We start from the raw sequence: 17243 nt of genomic DNA on the forward strand, positions 1-17243 counted from the left end.
ACGTTGAAAACAAGGCTTCCCGTTCGCTCAGCCCTATTTAAGCAACGTACCGGCGGATTAGTAGTTAGGTGGGTGACCACTAGCGAATACCCGCTGTTGTATGTTTTTGTTATTTTTCAACCCTCAGTTACATCAAATAGAAAGAAGTGCTTGTTGCTCATATACCGTGCTTGAACAGGCTCACCTTTTGCGTGCAACCAACACAAGGCAACAGATCGGGGGTCCAGTCATTCGTAGAACGTAACAGTCAACACACGCAAGGCGGCAGGAGTCCAACATGTTGTTGAAGTCGTGTCTTAAGCAAAGCTCGTAGGCACTATTCGAATGGTTCTCGGGGATGAGCAGAGGTACAGAAAGTCGTTAGGGTTGGTTATCACTTAAGCGAAGCTCGGAGTGATAGAGGTTTGTCGTCTAGTCAAAGACCGTGGCGACTGGTAGCAACGATTAGTACAGAGTATACTGTCTGGCTCGGAAGCTGGGGGGTTGAGATTCCAATAACAAGGTTGATTGATGAGGTTGAACACGATGCCGTAAGGGCAGCGTGTCTACGTGCTACATACTTTGAGAGGAGAGGGGTTGCTCGGGTTGCTCGAGTCGCTCGAGTTGCCTGAGTTGCTTGATACTAAGAGTACTGGTCGTACTTAGCATTGCCGACGTGATCTAACTGCTCGGATCGCTTGATACTGCAGTTCCTCGGCTTCTCTCGTATCGTTGCGTAGTCCTGTTCGTTCAGTGTTGTTTAGCGAGTTGCTCTCTGATCGTAACACATGTCTGTGCCTTTGCGACCGCTGTCAGACTGCCAGCTGAAGCGCCACAGATGGCATGCAAAAGGTCGCTATCGCGCTTTCTCAAAGTGCGGAAGGTATATTTGTTTCAGAATGATACGTGGTCGTTTGCAGTGGCTGGCAGCGGCGTTGCATGAAAAATTATTGAATATTTATGATCTTATGTACCGTCCCACAACATTGAAAAAGTAGCAGCGACAGAGTCTTTGAACTAAAGAAAAAATTCTGATACAGGCAAAGAGAACTCAGCGACCTGTCGTCGTTGGTGCCATTTAAAAGCGCGAACTACGACGCCGATCCCTTTTCGACCTGCTCTCCGCTGGTTTGCTCGACTTATAGGCTTTTGTCGGAGTGCAGTACACCTCTAATCTTGAAAACGCACGCGACTGATGGTTCAATCGGTTGCAGTGTCTTTCGCTGTCTGAAAGATCGTACTCGTCATCGTTCTCTTCTTGCCCACTCAAGTCTTCACCGCTGCTGGCCCCATTGTCACTACTTTCTTCATCCTCTACGCTCTCACCTTCCGTGCTCTCATCCTCTGAACTTGATGGTACGTACGAGGCATCGGAATCATCCTCAGATGGTTCATCATTGTAAATGAATGCAGACATATTTTCCTCCTCGTCTTCCTCACTTTCCCACTGTCTCCTGGTGTGAATACTCGCATATCCCTCATCTGAAGTATCATCGATTTCTCCTCCATCTTGCTCCGTAAATCTATTCAATTGTATTTTCGGAATGCTGGCTCTGGCCAATCGCCTATCGAGAGACCCAGGAGCTGTCTTACCATGTGGCAGAGTGGGCCTCGCTGGGGTGCGATGTCGACTTCTCGAGGCGGGCGAAACCAATTTCTCAAGATCCGCCGTCTCGCTATATGGTTCACAAGATGCGGCCCTTCTCTTTTGTATCACTGTATCTCCACTGGGTGTGAGGGAGAATATCTGAGGACGATTTTGACGAACGTCATGAATCCATCTTGAGATCTCGGGCTTAACGCGAGCATATACCCAATCTTTCACATTCTTCACAACCATACGCAGCGCCATGATGCCCCAGGATAGCTCTAGTGAGGTCGCCCAGATGCAAACCATGATTATACGACCCTCTTTGTGCCATGGTTGGCTTTTTTCGCTGCGTTTGCCCTTACTTGTATGTTAAATCACATTTTACTTGGACGAGACTATGGGACTTACCGGCTTCTCCCGATAGGTGATCCAGAGCTTGACAGCTGAGCCAACACAAGTAAAAGAGAACATGACTCGAGCGTTATGCAAGTTGGAACTGTCTCTTGCCCTTGCAGCCAAATGTTCTCGCAGAGTAAGTCCTGCAGCGGAGGCATTTGCCGCTTGACAATAGCAGAATTGCGCTCTTTTCTCATGGTCCCTCGATTTGGCTTTGTTGTCTTTGTGCTCATCATCTGCAACCAGTTCTGCAGTGCCACGTTTGACCTCTACGACGGCCCACGGGAAACACATCAAATCTTTGGCCTCTAATGGCTTAGCTTTATCATTCGCTACCCAATTGTGCAAAGCTGTCGTTGGTGCTGAGATGAGGCTTTCTTTTTTTCTGTTTCGTAGCTCCCCGAGGACTGTCAAAAAGAAGCTTTCCACTTGATGATCGCCCTCTGAAGTCCGAAACAACTCGTCTTTGGGTGAAATGACAGGGAACCCATAAGTGAGGTCAGGTTTCGGCTGTGAGACTCGTGTAATCTTAGGGTTCAGTCTGGCCCACTGTGGAAACTCATTCCAGAGAACGTTTCGCTGCCTATGAATGTCAGTAGGAACGGAGCGCATTGTAAGAAAGATGATAAGTACAGTTCCCACCCATTGAGCTTTTGCCTGATGATGTTACTTTAGTAACGTCTTTAGATACCTCTGAACTTACTCGTAAGAACTCGAGCCCCTATTGGCCTTGTGGAAGTCCCAGAAGACATACTCGCAGAGGATCTGTGTCCATTTGTCCTCATTCTCATTCCTCTGGTGACACAGTCGTACGTCTTCTAAAGCATGCTGATAACTTTCTGGCTTCAGATGATCTCCTACAGCTGCAGAAGTGGTGTAATCCTCTCGCTGGAGATAGTCGAAATTATCAACAGGCCTTAGGCACCAATCTTCTCTGCGAGCATCGTCGCGATCCTGACCGTGGAGATAAAACTGCTCCAGTTCTTCGTTGAATGTATTCCTTGTAGCTTTCGGAAAACGTTCCTGTAACCGCGTTATGGCACGACCTATTGGCTGTAGCCAACTGTCCAGTTCATCGATATTGGAGACCTTTTTGATGAATTCAATACCATGACCTCGGAGTTGCTTCCTGCTCAATTTGGGCTTCTCAGTATTTTTTTCTGGCGCCATGTTGCTGATGTGTTTTTTGTCTGAGCACTCAGGAGCGTACAGGCCCGCACCTTTAACATAGATTGGCCAAGTTCCACGTTCTGGCTGTTGGCTCATGCGAAGTTGCGGCGCAGTGCAGGTGGCTGAGTCAAGGCGAAACCGAAACATTAGTTGGCAGAGAACCTGTCCCTTTGGCTTTATGCAAATCAGCCACTACTATACATTGCAGGAGAGCCAACAAGTATTGTCGTAATGAAACCATAGATGAACGTACTGCAACTCGATCTATTCCATCGCAGGCGGGTTTGGGGGGGGGGGGGGGGGGGGCGGCACCACACTAATGCAGGGGCATTATTGCTAAGACCACTAAGTTGGTGACAATAAGTTTGTCCTGCAGATCCGCAATCAAAAGGGACTAACTATCTAGGTACGTGAGCCTGCCTCCAATCTTAACACACCAGTAGCCGCCATCTTGTTGTTTTAACCCCATGCCTTCACACCCGAAGTAGACTGTAATCTCAATATTAGGACTGCTCCTTTACTAGAATCCTTCCGCTTTGGAGTTCAACGCTAGATGCCATGTAACAGGCAGCACTACCCTTCGCCTTTTTGCTTTATCCGTGGCAGATGCGTGTGTGTTGTTGCGTGCCCACAGGGCTTTCATTATGCAATGTACATGTTGCCTCAATAGAGCCGTTGAGTTGGCACATAAATAAGGAAAGTCGACGTTCTGCTTCGACGTGAAGAGGAGGTTGAATCCTCTAGATATGCACCAATTTTTCTAATCAAGATCAATGCCATCAACTGCCTGCTTGACGAGCGAGCAGGGCACGGTCGGATTCGACACACACACGGGAACCAGCTGCTCCATCGACGCGCACTGACATGATGACACGTCAAGACCCAGAGGACTCCTTTCCAGACCATCCCAAGATCCATCTCCGCGACAGCGCGCGCAGCCATACTCGACCTGTACCCACGCTAGCTACCTTTTATGAGCAACCAAAGGCAAAGTCCATGTCCCCAGCTAATTTTGAAAGCTCGTAGGACCTTACTCTATTGAGAAACGCGCTCGCCAGCACACACGCTATCAGACTTCGAAGTGCAATACCCACAACTGTAGTGTCATCAGTTGGATACGCGAACGCGGAGGATACAAAAAAACCTCCCTGCTCTGCTTACTCGTGCTTAGCAAACAGAGAGGGGCACACACAAGGAAGCTAAGGGGACAAAGAGGAGGATCAAAGAACGGAATAGCCGCACGACCTGCAATAACACTCAAAACGACGATCAATAATCATGAGTATAAATTGATTGCAATACCATGAACTACCACATGTGGCCATAGGAAATTATAGTACAGTAAATTTACTACTGTATAGGTATGCACCGCGCTGGAACAAAGCGTGGGAGTGCGATTGCCCGGGCCACACACTGCCTTTGATTAGATGTCATGTGGCACGGTAAGGCCTTCCTTATTTATACATGGCATTATTGCTTTGATCCCAGCGATGAACGCTGCAAGTTAGATTTTGCCTGTGCTGGCACAGTGCTCTAGGGCATGTCAAACATAACGCAGCAGAATTATCACTAAATGCCTGTTTACGGATTCTGATATGCCAATCTCCTGTCACTGTCTCCAGAAGTCAGGCGTCAAGTTGCCGTTACAGGATAATTAAGAACATTTGGGTCAACCGGACAGGAGACAGCAAGGCTTCCCGTTCGCTCAGCCCTATTTAAGCAACGTACCGGCGGATTAGTAGTTAGGTGGGTGACCACTAGCGAATACCCGCTATTGTATGTACTTTTGTATTTTTTGCTTCTCTTCACACCCTTTGTAAGTAACAAATATGCTGGGGCTACTCGTAGGCCTCCAAATGAGATTTTGCTGTGCATACGTTCGATACTTCGTCCTTGGAGATCTCCAGCAAGCCTCATGACCTGCGGATTTCGGCACGGTCTCCATACACCACCGTCAACCCCAGCCAAGGAAACACTTCTCCGCAAAAGTCTGCATTGCCTACGGTTGCCATATCAGGCGGTACCAAGGCGCAACACGCGGGGAATATGCAGAAGCAGGCGCAAACTGCTGATGCCCATTTGCCGTCCGTAGAGATACCGACAGGCCTAGTTTGGAGCGGTACATAACAGCCCGAGGGACGTTTGAACTCTGGAAACTGGCATTGCGACTCCAATCCTGAATGTCATACCAACAATGAAAGTGGTTCTCACCTCGCTGCTCGTGGCGAGCGTCACCAGCTCTACAGCCTCTACTCGACCGTCCTTCCTCGCATCGCTAAATTGAATTCGGCCTGCAATACGATCTCTCCTACAGATTCAGTCGTAACGGCGAAGAATGGGACATTCACAGGTCATCACATTGCTGCTTACAATCAAGACGCCTTCCTTGATACCCCGTTTGCAGAACCACCTGTAGGAGATCTGCGCTTCAGGGCACCCAAATTTCTGTCACGAGTGCGGAACAAGACGTTTGAGGCAAACGCTTATCCGCCGAAATGTGTCGGATATGGCAGTGAGCAAATTGGCGATTTTGATGTCGCAGAGGATTGTCTGTACTAGAACGTTGTCAGGCCAGCATGTGCGACAAGAGAGTTGCCGGTTGCAGTTTGGATCCATGGTGGTGGTGAGTATCAACCTTCAAGTGCCGGAGTTGTCGAAGACTGATTAATATTCCAGCATTCTCGCAAGGCGGTACAGTCGATCCACTGTACAATGTGAGCTACATCGCCCAGAATGGTGTCGAGATCGGTAAGCCCTTCATCGGCGTGTTCATACAGTATCGGCTCAATGCTTGGGGCTTTGTCGATGGACAGAGAATCAAAGCTGATGGCGCAACTAATCTTGGTATCCGTGATCAGCGTCTGGCATTGAAGTGAGTGATGAAGAATATTGCCGCATTTGGCGGCAATGCATCGAAGGTGGTTCAGGTCCCACTATCGTGCAGCAAAGTCTATAGCTGACTTTCTTCAGGTCACTATTATCGGCGAGTCCGCAGGTGCGGCATCCGTTGGTATCCATCTCATTGCATACGGTGTCCGAGACGATAAACTCTTCTCTGCGGCAATCATGGAATCCGGCGCTCCACTCCTCCTCGGTAACAAGTACAACGCTTCGCTTGAGCAAGCCAAGTATGTTAGAATCGTCTCCGCTACGGGATACTCGTACTAGACCGACTCTTTGCAATCTTTACACGAGCTCGACTATTCGGTCTTGCATGCAGCACTTAATGGCACGGCCTCTGGTTCAGTCTTCCTATATATAGATGGAGATATTATCCAAGGATCGGTCTACGACCAGCTTGAAGCTGGTGAGTTTTGTTTGTGTGCCTATCATAACCGGCACAAATACTGACGAAGGCGTCTTCACTGCAGTTGGCATGAACATCAATATCGATGACGACTTTCGCATTCGGGCTGCCGGCTATGGTTCGAATGACACATTCGGCAAGCTCGAAGTTTTGTATCCCGATAGCCCTGCGATCGGCATTCCCGAGCTTTGGCAGACACCTACGGGTCGAGGCAATCGACGAAGCGCTGGGCCGCCCTTTCGGGTGACTTCACTTTTGTTGCACCCCGGCGTCTTATGTGTCAGCGGTGGGCTCAGCACGGGGTTCCAGCGTACTGCTACCGCTTCAACGGGGACACGCCTCTGCTTCCCATCTGTTGAGTTAGTCGAGTCCTGCAGCGCGAGAGGCAGTCCTCAGAATACTCTCCGAGTAGGGTCGGTCGCGTGTTCTAGAGGAGCCACTAGACCGCCGTCCTTAAGCTGACAAGCTCCCATGTGCGCCAATTGTTCTTGTTGATGTATGAGAGATTTCGTGCTGAATTTCTGTTGCCTGCTTCCTCGAACGATGGTAGTAATTCCCAAGTCAAGTTGATAGGACACTTGACGTTAGTTGTTCAAGGTTTTGTCCATCGACAGCAAAGTGCACATCCTGCACACTCCGAAAAGCGGACCCCAATGGTCCAACGTAGCTGGTATACGTAGTGCACTCATCCTCCCATGCTTCTTGCAGGAACAACAGTACCATGATCTTAAGTGACGCCACAAGCTCAAGTCTCCTTGCTTCTCCAGTGCTGGCGAATTGATATTGATGAATGCTGCGGAATGAGTTCCATAGAGAGCGATGCTTTCCAAACAAAGACTTCAGGCCGACGCTCGACAGAGGCTCTGACGGCGCTGAACTTGTAGTATTATCCAGACGATTCGATGTAGCTGCATTAAAGCAAAGGGCTCCGATCTTGGCGTCCTTCGAGCCGGGCTGCAGACAAACGTCGCGAATATGTAGAAAGGTCTCGGCCAGTGGGTGTAAAGAGGCATTCGTCCATTTGCGACCTTGCAAGATCGCCCAACATGTGCGCGCAACATGTACCATGTATGGATCATTCCCTTTGCTGAAGAAGCGCAGTGACACGTTGACCGTGTCGATCGGACCAGGTACTCGTGAAGGGCAGCATGTCCAAGTAGGCCAAAGCTCGTTATCGACGACCATAACATCGAGTGAGTATGACAGATTGAGCTGCTCCAAACGGCTCTGCGTCTCATCTTTTAGCTGAATATTGGTTTCGAGCAACCCGAGAGCGTTGTATGTGCTTGGTAATATGGTTGGCGGCCTCAGCGCGCCCTGCCCAATTGCGTCTTGTCGCGACTCATTGTCATGTGCAGGGTCCTGTGGAGGTTCTTTACGAAAGAGAAGGACTTGCTCGATGATTTGATCGCGAATTTCACGAGGCAAAGACAGAAGGGAGTGCATAAGGGCAAAGACCGTGTTGGCGTTCAGGGCTTGCCGCCGAGAATCGAAAGACGCTAAAACATGGCTGACTAATTTTCGGCCACTACGTCATCGCATAGCCCTTCACCATCACACCCTGTCTACAAGAGTCAACTAACTTCGAATCATTTCACAGAAAGTTGCCCCCCAGAATCTTGATCATGTTTTGTGAAGCCGATCAGCTATACCTCGCTCGGAGTATGCCGACAAAGCGTGCTTTCAGTCGGACAATGGCATCGCCGACACTGTTCTGGCTACATGTACTGTTGCTCATGCGATGAGTCGAGTCAAGGTAGCCTTCGTTTCATTGTCAGTACGTCTTATAGTCTTTCACTTCGGACCTATGCATTAATCCATCGAGGGATGCAGCCTGTTACTTCCAACGTCCATGATCCATTCAGCTGCAATTTTCCTTAATCGTAATTCACAATAGCAAGCATGACCAAACGCATACCAGGTGAGGTCATTACGGAACCAATGCAGAAGAGACAACGACTACATCCATCGCGCTCGCAACCACTGAGCCTGGCGCGCACGGCGCCTGAAAATGAAGCCCGCACGCTACGCTGCTCGTCGAACCTGCGTCGGTCGCAAAGACCATCAAGCCCGCCACTACTATTCAGCTTTACAGTTCGCAGTGCTACGGCTAGACTACAAGAATCTCGAACACGACTCTCAAACCCAATCTCCGAGCAGCTACAGAATGACGAGGTTGAGGCGGACGATCCTCTCTTATATCGCATATTGTCTGGGATTGAGTACGCCCACGCACAGAACACCAGATGAGACGATTTCATGCAAACCAAGCGTGTCTCTCTCAGGGATTGAGAACACTGATACACAGGGTCAGCTCTAGACGTTCTGCGGCAGGCGCACAACGAGGGTTACGCAACCCGTATCGTAATATCCTACTAGAATAGAGACATTATTGAAGTCTGGGAGATCGGCGTACCACGGCCTGATTGGGTGACAGAAGGCGCAATTGGGGGCATCCATGATCCGCAGTGGTTCTACAGGAAAACTCCCGCACAAATCAAGGTCGGCCCTCATGCTGAAGATGCAGATGTTAGGAGAGCCTCGGCAGTTCTCAGAGGGCTAGCCACAAGAAAGGTGAACAGAGCGACCAGGACGCACTGGGAAATAGGGACTGATAAGAGGTTGACGGAGGGCTTGAGAAGGCAAGACCTCGTATTGAAGATATATGACGATGAAACAGACAATGATGGCTCAGGGACGAGTATATCAGTACTTTCAGTCAGCAACAGCAAGATCAACGATTACAGTGACAGTGGTAACGAGCCGCTAATGGATAGATGACGAAAAAGGCAGGCAGAAGCAACAATGCAACAAGCATCGTCCCCTGTCTGTTTACCGGGTGCCTTCAGCAGAAGGCTATCTGTATCTTTATCAGATTCGGACGCGTATATACCTCCATCTTCTTCCGCTAGCTCTTTCGACGACAGTAACGATAGCAATGACGTCTAAGCTAAGAACAGAAGGCGTGTACCCAGTCAAATCTCAACTCGAAAGCTTATCAGCCGGACCAACCGGCAGACACGATCGAACACTGAACAAAGCAGTGAGAATGAGAATGGTCTGCCCATTAAGCGTGGTGTCCGTTATCATCGAACGAGGACAATTAGTGACGAGAGTCCCTCACCCGCGGAATTACAAGAACTATTTAGTAACCAGCAAGATGACGTACCTGTCATGCGACGTGATGACCGGGAATCCGGCGGTAGTGCATCGAGGTGCTATTGACCGGTTATCCTGAAATCCAGCGAAAGTGAGTGACATGAAGCCATCAGATAATTAAATCCGGACTCGTCGATTTTCATTGTACTGGCAATTTCACTCTCACTTAATGAGTGGAAATATCTTAAGGTGCGTCCCTAAGTGGAGAGACACACTATGTCCCGAGAGAGATTGGCAATTAGGACCTTCGGCGCATCTGATGTGTGAATCTGCAGAGCTGTCGTTCATTCATGACGTTGATGGACTAACCCTCCTTTAGGTCAACAGGCTCCGACAAGGATCTCTTCAATGCTGGTCGTGTTGTCGATCGTTTCGTCGACAGCGTCAAACGACCCTTCAGCAATACCCCCCTGTCTACTCGCGACATTGAGAATCTCTCTGAACATCGGTGGCCTTAGGAGGAAGAGCGGTTAACGAAGACTGTGTTCCCAGGCTTTGAAGATCACTCGAACGTGGGAGTGAGCCCCGAAGAGTGGAGAGGAGAACTGTGACGGTTAATGGAGTATAGAGGTCATGTGTGGCACGTGTGTTGGCGCAGTGCTCTTGCCTTTTCCAACAAGCCCTTTCTACCTCTGTCTGAACGACAGATACGTCGTGTAAACAAACCCTGATGGCCCAGTGAGAGAGACAGAACACTGAACAAGAACAAAAACAATATATACCGATTTTACTGCTTCGCGCGGTTACCCCTGACTTATTGCCCGGCGCGGTTACACCTTCACTTATTGCATTTACTACAACAAGAACCCTGCAGCAAAACCCAAGCTGGCGGGAAACGCCAACAAAGCTTGGCCTACATTAGCGCATCTGCGAGCTGCTTGTATTTTACATTTAAAGCAGCACCATTGTCCTATCTCCATATTCTCCGTCTGCCACTTAATTTAATCGATATGACCAATGTTTGGGCTTGCGTAAACTGTGTGTATAGATTTGCGCACTGGGTTTTTAAACACGAATAGGACAAGCAGAAGTCGGTCTTCCGCGCAAGTGTAACCCTTCTTTTAGGCGATGCGGGTGTGGGCTCAGGAACGGTGGAGATGTAGCGTAGTTGATACTCTGCGATTGCCTAGAGGAGTGATGAGCAGAGCATATAAAATTTTAGAGCCCTAACATACAGGCTCTCGACTCGAAGTTAGTAATGCGATTTAGCTTCATGAAAAGCTCGATTGATGCCCAGATAACCTGGTAGCACCAAGCGTTTCGTCTTGACCAAAGTCTGTGCAGTTGCAGGCATCCTGGGATATCCTTCATGCGCTCCAGTACATCAATCAGTAAGAGATAGCTCACCGGCCGCTTATCATCATCGGCGTACGCTTCCGGGTCGATAGAGTCCATGAGCAGGGACGGTGTATCAATAGCCTTGCGCAGGTCGAAAGGTATGTAACCGGCTTCGAGGCCTTCACGACGTGCCAGTCGGCCGCGGAGGCGACGCCTGCTTCATGTTGCTGGAGGGACTTGAGCTCATTCTAGATCTTTATGGCACGGTAAAGGTTGTACGGCTTGACATCTCGATGACACTGATGCTACCAATATACGAAGCGCTCGGCGCTGGCACACATCGTCAGCATCCTCGTAGTTCCAGCCCAGGCTGTCCGTACTTTAGACAATGTACCGAGAGCCATCTCCGAGAAGTTGCCTCGAAATATATCCGTACATTGTCTTCTGGCCACGTACCTTTCCTTTGAGAAGAGGAACGAGTTCGCCGTCTGGAGCGCAGTTTTTTCGAACCTCGCGGCTTTCAGGATCAGTACACCGCTCATGTCGCCACCAGAGCTTCAGAATCTTCTGCCCAAGCCGGCCAAGGTGCGTCTGGAGAAACAGCAGAAGAATTACCAGCGGGACTTTAGTATAGTTTCAAGGCATATCCGTATGGCAGTCAAGAGCAGTACTTGCACGCCTGGTTGCTTGTCAATACGAGGTCATTCTATTATACAACACCAAAACTGGAGAGAATTCCCGATGATGACAGATTAGCTTTGCTGCCAGTAGCTGATCTGTTTAACCATGCGGACGTGGGTTGCGAAGCGTCATTTTCGCCACCAAGATACGTCTTCACGGCAGACCGTTCGTACCATGCGGATGAGGAGGTCCATTTCTGCTACGGAGGCCATTCCAACGACTTCCTCCTTTTGGTATCGAACAAAGTACTAATGTATGCGAAACGTCTCCTCGCATAACTCGCCACGTTCCATCATGGCGATAGCCATGCCCTGCATCAAGCCATGTGCGTAGCATTCACCAACAAGCAGGAAGCCGCCATCGATCCAAGGTCGCAACACGAAGGGCATCTTCCCACCATACAGTACACACAAGACGTCTCCGGGCTCTATTACCTTCGGACCTAGCACATACCGACCATTCTTCGTTCGAGCGAACGCACGATTACTTGCAGCGCAATCCGCATTACGGGTCCAGTTGTGATAGTCGCCCTCTGCCGCTAGCTCGTGAATCTCTTCCGCCATGAGATCGGATGTCCCCAAGGCTCTTGTTAAATATGCTAGCCCTTGTGCAAACAGCTCCTTCTGGTCGATGTTTTGATAAAGCCGACCTTCTCGCAATGCGGTGGCAATCCCACCGACACTCAAAGTCTGCAAGTATGCGGAGAGCGCCGGCTCATTGTTGGGGTCGCCCATATACCGGGGTTCGATGCTGAAGCTCTTCTGTCCGCACACATCAATCCACAGAGACTCGATCGCCAAATCCTTGCGCGTTGGATCGTAGTGGAACTCCTTCCATCTCAGGATACCAGAGCACGCCTCCAGGATATCGACCTTGATGCCGCGCACTGAGAGGATATTGCCATCGATCTGGGTCTGGTAGGTTCTTTCGCCGTGTGCACAATGTGGACTTACAGGTTCAGACATGAGGTGACCCTCAGACGTTCTCCAATCGGGCACCCACGATGGCAAGCCATTCTCGATTGCCTCGCCCCGGTTTGAAGGTAGACTGGGGTGCTGAACCGTGGCAAGCGTTACCAGGCTCTTTTCTGGATCTCCAAGCAATGCTCTCTTAGCGACATCTATGTATACTTCATCGACGGTTTTCGAGTAATCTGCTTGCATCTCGGAAAGTAGTTGATTGCCAGAACGCACGGAGTAATGGCCCAGGAACATGAAGACACGGTCACGGGGGTCGCTCAACTCGCAGTGGCGTGCCCTTTGCAACTCATACATGAGACTGAAGCGGTTCACATGTCGGCTCGGTTTTGGCGGCTCAATAAAGCGTTGGTAGGTGTACTTTATCGCTGAGGTTTTCAAGTCGAAGCGTCCTCGCAGATGATGGAAATTGGCAAGCTCTCGGACAACGCCGCTGATGAGCTCCCAGTCGCACTGCTCTCCTCCCCAGTACAGTGTCGCAGGGGCTTTGGTCCCAATCTCTTGGACTATCCAACCGCGAGTGAACTGGGAAAAGCTTAGCAAAGACACGTATGAATCTGGACCGAGTCACTCACCCAAGGCCTGATGGTCAGATGCTCCAAAGGAGCCCAGACTTCAGAAGACTGCTCATGCAGCTTCTCAGTATACTTAATGCCGAACCCTTGCCTCTGTTTCGGATCCCTGAAAATTCGATCGAGGTCGTGGATCATATCAAACGAATCTTTCGCTTCGCGCTGAGGATCATTGCCCAGCCATACTAGAACCCGCGCCGCATTCTTATAGATGGCGTTCATATACTGGACTTGCGCGCTTCTTTCCTCCTTATCATCCTGATTGATACACAGCTGGTCTACCCATAGTCGGCGAGGCTGGTCCCTGTGTCTGATGCGTCGCAACGCTCCGTCCAAGCTTGCTGTCAACTCGATAATACCGCCGGATGAGCCGAATTGAAAGCAGCGATCGGGCTCTCCCCATGCATAGGAAACTGCCTCGTATTGCCTGATCTGCTGGATATGAACGACTTGAAGCTCTCCGGACAAGTATGCGTCTTGATCGCCAGGCTCTAGCGTCAGAACTCGGATATACTGACCTTGCGGGAGTGGACCGTAGCAATATCGGTCATTCTGTTGTTTTGACATGGTCAAGAAAACTGGCCTCAACACCTAGGGTTGCTTTCGAGCCGTGAAGACTAGAATGCTAAGAACAATCACATAATGGGGTGCTCTAGACGTCCTTCCATTTTGCACAGCCCCCGCCACCTGAAGGCTGGGTCAGATTGCTTTTCCGGTGACGCCCTACTTTAACAGGTGGACAGTCCGCAGAGGACCCGTTCTTATTTGCCTCATTTTCGAGGTGAACTAGGCATCCATAAAATATTTCTCAGCCGCTTTGTACACGGCTGCCTGGAGTTGTACACAAGGACAGTTCAGCCTCGAGGACAAGCTACCCCGCATTTCAATCCCCACCTAAGGCAGGCATTGATCGAGCGGCTGAACACCAAAATGTCTCTAGTCGATACCTTCATCAGAGAGCACTGGAATAGAGACCATTTCGACCACATCGCGAATTCCGTCAAAGGCACCATCTCCACTGCACTCAGAGAAGACCCACCAGATAAGCGGATATTGCACCAACTGTCCGCAAGAGCGAAAGATGAGACGTCCTTGAGAAAGAAACTTCAATCCCGCCATAAATCTCGACCCTTCGATAGCATAGATGCTATCAAGGGATGTGACTACGTATGGGACCTGGCTGGAGTCCGAGTTCTTGTTTATTTCCCCGATGACATCCTCGGTGTCCTAGAAAAGGTTCTCGCCAAGTTCCAGGACAGATTAGCCAGCGATCCCTACGTGCGAGACAACAAGCGCGAACACAAGAAGCTGCCCGTAAAGGATTGGGATGTTGTCGGTGAAGAAGACCAGCTCATGGCTCTGACCCGTATCAGGGGAGATTTGAGCGGGCCATGGCGCGAGCGACCGGCAGACCAAGTGGTAAGAGACTGGAAGCACTATGGCTACCTCGCTGTTCATCTCCACGTCTTCGCGGACGATATCAAAACTCAACTTGAGGTGGAGGAACGTTCACCTGTACCTGAGGAGGTTGCTAACAACCATGAGGGGAAACGTGAAGAAGAGTGGCAGGAAGATCAAGAGCAAACTCGGGAAGGAGATCACTCCTGGAAGAGACGTGTCGAGATCCAGATCACTACCGTGGTCATGCACGCCTGGTCAGAAGTCGAGCATGATATTGTCTACAAAAATCCATGGAATCTTCCTCCAGATCAAGCGATGGACCGAATGCTGGATGCAATCAACGGACTTTCAATCACAAGCGAGATTCTACTGCGCCAACTGCAACAAAGCATAACATCAATCACCAGCCGCGAAGACCGCAATATTGACAATTCCGAATTGGAATGGATTCTAGAAGAGTGGTATAGGGGACTCTCCTCATCGACAGATCGAAGCTCCCCTAGGTCACCCCTGGGATCTACCTCCCGATATACACCAATGTTACGAGCCATTCTCGGATCTCCATTGTTTGGAAAAGTCACAACGCGTCGGCAATTGCGCCCACTGCTCCAAAAGCATCAAGACTCCATCGTCAGCCCTGCTTCTAGACTACTCGATCTCTCTCGGAATTTCCTGTGCGTCTTGGGCAATGAGCTGGAAGGCCGAATGAAGCCTTGGCGCAATGAACCATCTCCACCGCGCCAAAGCGAGAACCATTTCGGCGTCGAGTTGCTGCACAAAATGCTACACATCACGAACACGGTCAGCATTGCCGCAGCATTGAAAGCATTGAGCGGAGAGGAGGTCAAAGGCTGGAAACTTAAAGGAAATCTCCAAGATTCCTTCTATGAAGACAACAGGGTCATCACCAACGCTCTGCAATCATTTTCAAGATACCGCGAAGGAGGACTGAGAGACCAGCTTCGGGAGAAGCTGCAACAAGAAATCGCGGAGAAAGGATTCGAAGATCGATTCCTCCCGGGATTACATCGAAACAGCGAGATGAAATTAAGCAGAGCTGTCTACAACACAATGCCAGATATAGAGTTTGCACTTGATATAATATCGGGCATAGTGCATGGCGACTTGCGACCATTGTCAGACGGACTGCAGGTGGCCCAGATCAATACACTCGTATGCGCAGTAGATGCACACATCCGACGACAATGCCCGTCTCTCTACGAACCCGCTCTAGCAATGGCCAACATGTCCTTCTTCATAATAACTGAAAATTGGGCCACCTTTCCCCAGCTTACTTCTCATCATGAACACCCAATGGATCATATTGACGATCCTATCCGAGTCAATCACAAAGTCCTAGAGGATTTCCTGCGCAAGGTCACCCTGATGGTAGATCGACGACCTGAGTTACCGGGCATATTTTGCACACGTTCGGTGGAAACCATGATATATTGCAACGACATGGAGGCTTTCGAACAGCGAGACCAAGAGATTACAGAACATGAAAGCAAGAAAGCGGAAGCCTGTCGGTCAGATCTGGTCCTCCGATCATATGAAAGCCGTTCACAAGATTGGTTGTGGTATTCGCGGGATCAGTGGGGGAAATGTTCGTATCAAGTCGCGGATATGGCAAGTGCGGTCGAGGTGAGTCATATGGTGTGGGTCCCCCCAGAGGTGGTATTCGCGTACCTCAAGCTGAGAGACACTGGGGTCTTGGATTTCTATTTGTCAAGCAAATTGTGGGAAGGTCCATCGATAAACCTCGATTTCCGTGATAGTCCACCCGAAACTGAGACCCTGAGGATGTCTTGTCTGGAAGATGACATCATTGATAGTTTGATGCGGGCCCAGGATAACGACCAAGAACCATTGCCCTGATGCGCTGATGGAGGCTCACATACCTTAAGTTAGACCAGATATAGTAACATACCTTGCCAAACGCTCAATCTCCGTAGTTGTACCTGATCACTATACCATGATATTCTTCGGACACCCCCACATGCCGCGGTACTACTCCTTCCCTAAACTTCAGTCTCAAAAATACTCAGCGGATTTGGAAACGCGTTGGCTGACTAACAAGCGCCGAGCCCTTTGAGTTTAACGCTGCTCCCAATCCTGAGTCGGATTTAGTCATATTCCGAGCACCTGTGCGACCCGTACAGCCACATTCCTCACAATAAATACCGGTGGGTGTATGAGGTAAGACGGGTTGAGTCACCTCCTATTAGTGAGGATTGGTGATTCGGTTCCGCTGGAGGTACCAATCGACATGGCGGCCCTGCATGGAATTGCGCCCTGCAGCACGCATGTGGCTGATGATGACTTTTTAACATCAGAGCAAGGTTCTGGGGCTCGGACAAGGTCATTCTACAAAATTTGGAGCGATAAGGACTTGAGATTGGCGCTGTGGGGAGGGAAGTCTGTTACGCTACGAAAGAAGGCGCTGTACAAATCAGGCTCAGAGACGACGATGCGAACGTAATTTTTAGGGAAGAGTAAATCATAGGCGTTCGCATTAGCTACAGCAGATTATGTTCGTACAAATATAGCAATATTCGTTGTGCGCATGAGCTTTCCGGTTGCTGAAGTCAAAGTATCCCTCATTTGTCTCGCTACACAGTGTGTCTCGCCACGCCGTGAGGGACGTTAGTTTAGACGACTACAGACCTGATACGAAGCGACATTGCTTTGCTATGACGATCATAGTTGCATCCATTGGAGAGGCGGTGCTA

The 17243-nt window shown here is 49.8% G+C and overlaps 6 protein-coding genes across 6 annotated transcripts; 3 read left to right on the forward strand and 3 right to left on the reverse strand.

Moving 5' to 3' along the window:
- Window positions 1-1057: 1057 nt before the first annotated feature.
- Window positions 1058-3142, reverse strand: BU25DRAFT_440114 (uncharacterized protein; the record flags this gene model as incomplete). Its single annotated transcript, XM_033709152.1, has 3 exons — window positions 2780-3142; window positions 1979-2515; window positions 1058-1807 (listed from the first exon to the last, which is right to left on the reverse strand). The coding sequence occupies exons 1-3, from the start codon at window positions 3134-3136 to the stop codon at window positions 1058-1060; spliced, it is 1644 nt and encodes a 547-aa protein (XP_033561508.1). The 5' UTR covers window positions 3137-3142.
- A 2489-nt stretch (window positions 3143-5631) lies between these two features.
- On the forward strand, window positions 5632-6905 carry BU25DRAFT_421755 (alpha/beta-hydrolase; the record flags this gene model as incomplete). Its single annotated transcript, XM_033708108.1, has 6 exons — window positions 5632-5648; window positions 5707-5759; window positions 5813-5884; window positions 5995-6008; window positions 6107-6264; window positions 6434-6905. The coding sequence occupies 6 exons, from the start codon at window positions 5632-5634 to the stop codon at window positions 6903-6905; spliced, it is 786 nt and encodes a 261-aa protein (XP_033561509.1).
- A 49-nt stretch (window positions 6906-6954) lies between these two features.
- BU25DRAFT_61314 (uncharacterized protein) lies at window positions 6955-7933 on the reverse strand. The gene has a single exon (XM_033711957.1). The coding sequence runs from the start codon at window positions 7887-7889 to the stop codon at window positions 7005-7007; it is 885 nt and encodes a 294-aa protein (XP_033561510.1). The 5' UTR covers window positions 7890-7933; the 3' UTR covers window positions 6955-7004.
- Window positions 7934-9714: 1781 nt separating this feature from the next.
- BU25DRAFT_410931 (uncharacterized protein) lies at window positions 9715-10184 on the forward strand. Its single transcript, XM_033706423.1, has 2 exons — window positions 9715-9791; window positions 9922-10184. Exons 1-2 carry the CDS (start codon window positions 9772-9774, stop codon window positions 10058-10060), a joined length of 159 nt encoding a protein of 52 aa, XP_033561511.1. The 5' UTR covers window positions 9715-9771; the 3' UTR covers window positions 10061-10184.
- A 1351-nt stretch (window positions 10185-11535) lies between these two features.
- On the reverse strand, window positions 11536-13825 carry BU25DRAFT_410932 (HET-domain-containing protein). Its single transcript, XM_033706424.1, has 2 exons — window positions 13114-13825; window positions 11536-13063 (listed from the first exon to the last, which is right to left on the reverse strand). The coding sequence occupies exons 1-2, from the start codon at window positions 13675-13677 to the stop codon at window positions 11810-11812; spliced, it is 1818 nt and encodes a 605-aa protein (XP_033561512.1). The 5' UTR covers window positions 13678-13825; the 3' UTR covers window positions 11536-11809.
- Window positions 13826-14040: 215 nt separating this feature from the next.
- BU25DRAFT_421757 (uncharacterized protein) lies at window positions 14041-16389 on the forward strand (the record flags this gene model as incomplete). The annotated part of the gene is made up of 1 exon (XM_033708109.1): window positions 14041-16389. The coding sequence occupies one exon, from the start codon at window positions 14041-14043 to the stop codon at window positions 16387-16389; it is 2349 nt and encodes a 782-aa protein (XP_033561513.1).
- Window positions 16390-17243: the final 854 nt, after the last annotated feature.

Source organism: Macroventuria anomochaeta (genome assembly GCF_010093625.1).
Source record: "Macroventuria anomochaeta strain CBS 525.71 unplaced genomic scaffold BU25scaffold_17, whole genome shotgun sequence".
Classification (NCBI taxonomy): Eukaryota; Fungi; Ascomycota; class Dothideomycetes; order Pleosporales; family Didymellaceae; genus Macroventuria; species Macroventuria anomochaeta.

What these genes read in the sequence shown, in the direction of transcription:
- BU25DRAFT_61314 (XM_033711957.1), bottom strand. Translation starts at nt 7,889, where the DNA reads ATGCACTCCCTTCTGTCTTTGCCTCGTGAAATTCGCGATCAAATCATC.
- BU25DRAFT_410931 (XM_033706423.1), top strand. Translation starts at nt 9,772, where the DNA reads ATGAGTGGAAATATCTTAAG. An exon ending in ATGAGTGGAAATATCTTAAG is followed by an intron (nt 9,792 to 9,921) that starts GTGCGTCCCTAA and finishes ACCCTCCTTTAG; the next exon opens with GTCAACAGGCTCCGACAAGG.
- BU25DRAFT_410932 (XM_033706424.1), bottom strand. Translation starts at nt 13,677, where the DNA reads ATGTCAAAACAACAGAATGACCGATATTGCTACGGTCCACTCCCGCAA. An exon ending in ATCTGACCATCAGGCCTTGG is followed by an intron (nt 13,064 to 13,113) that starts GTGAGTGACTCG and finishes AGCTTTTCCCAG; the next exon opens with TTCACTCGCGGTTGGATAGT.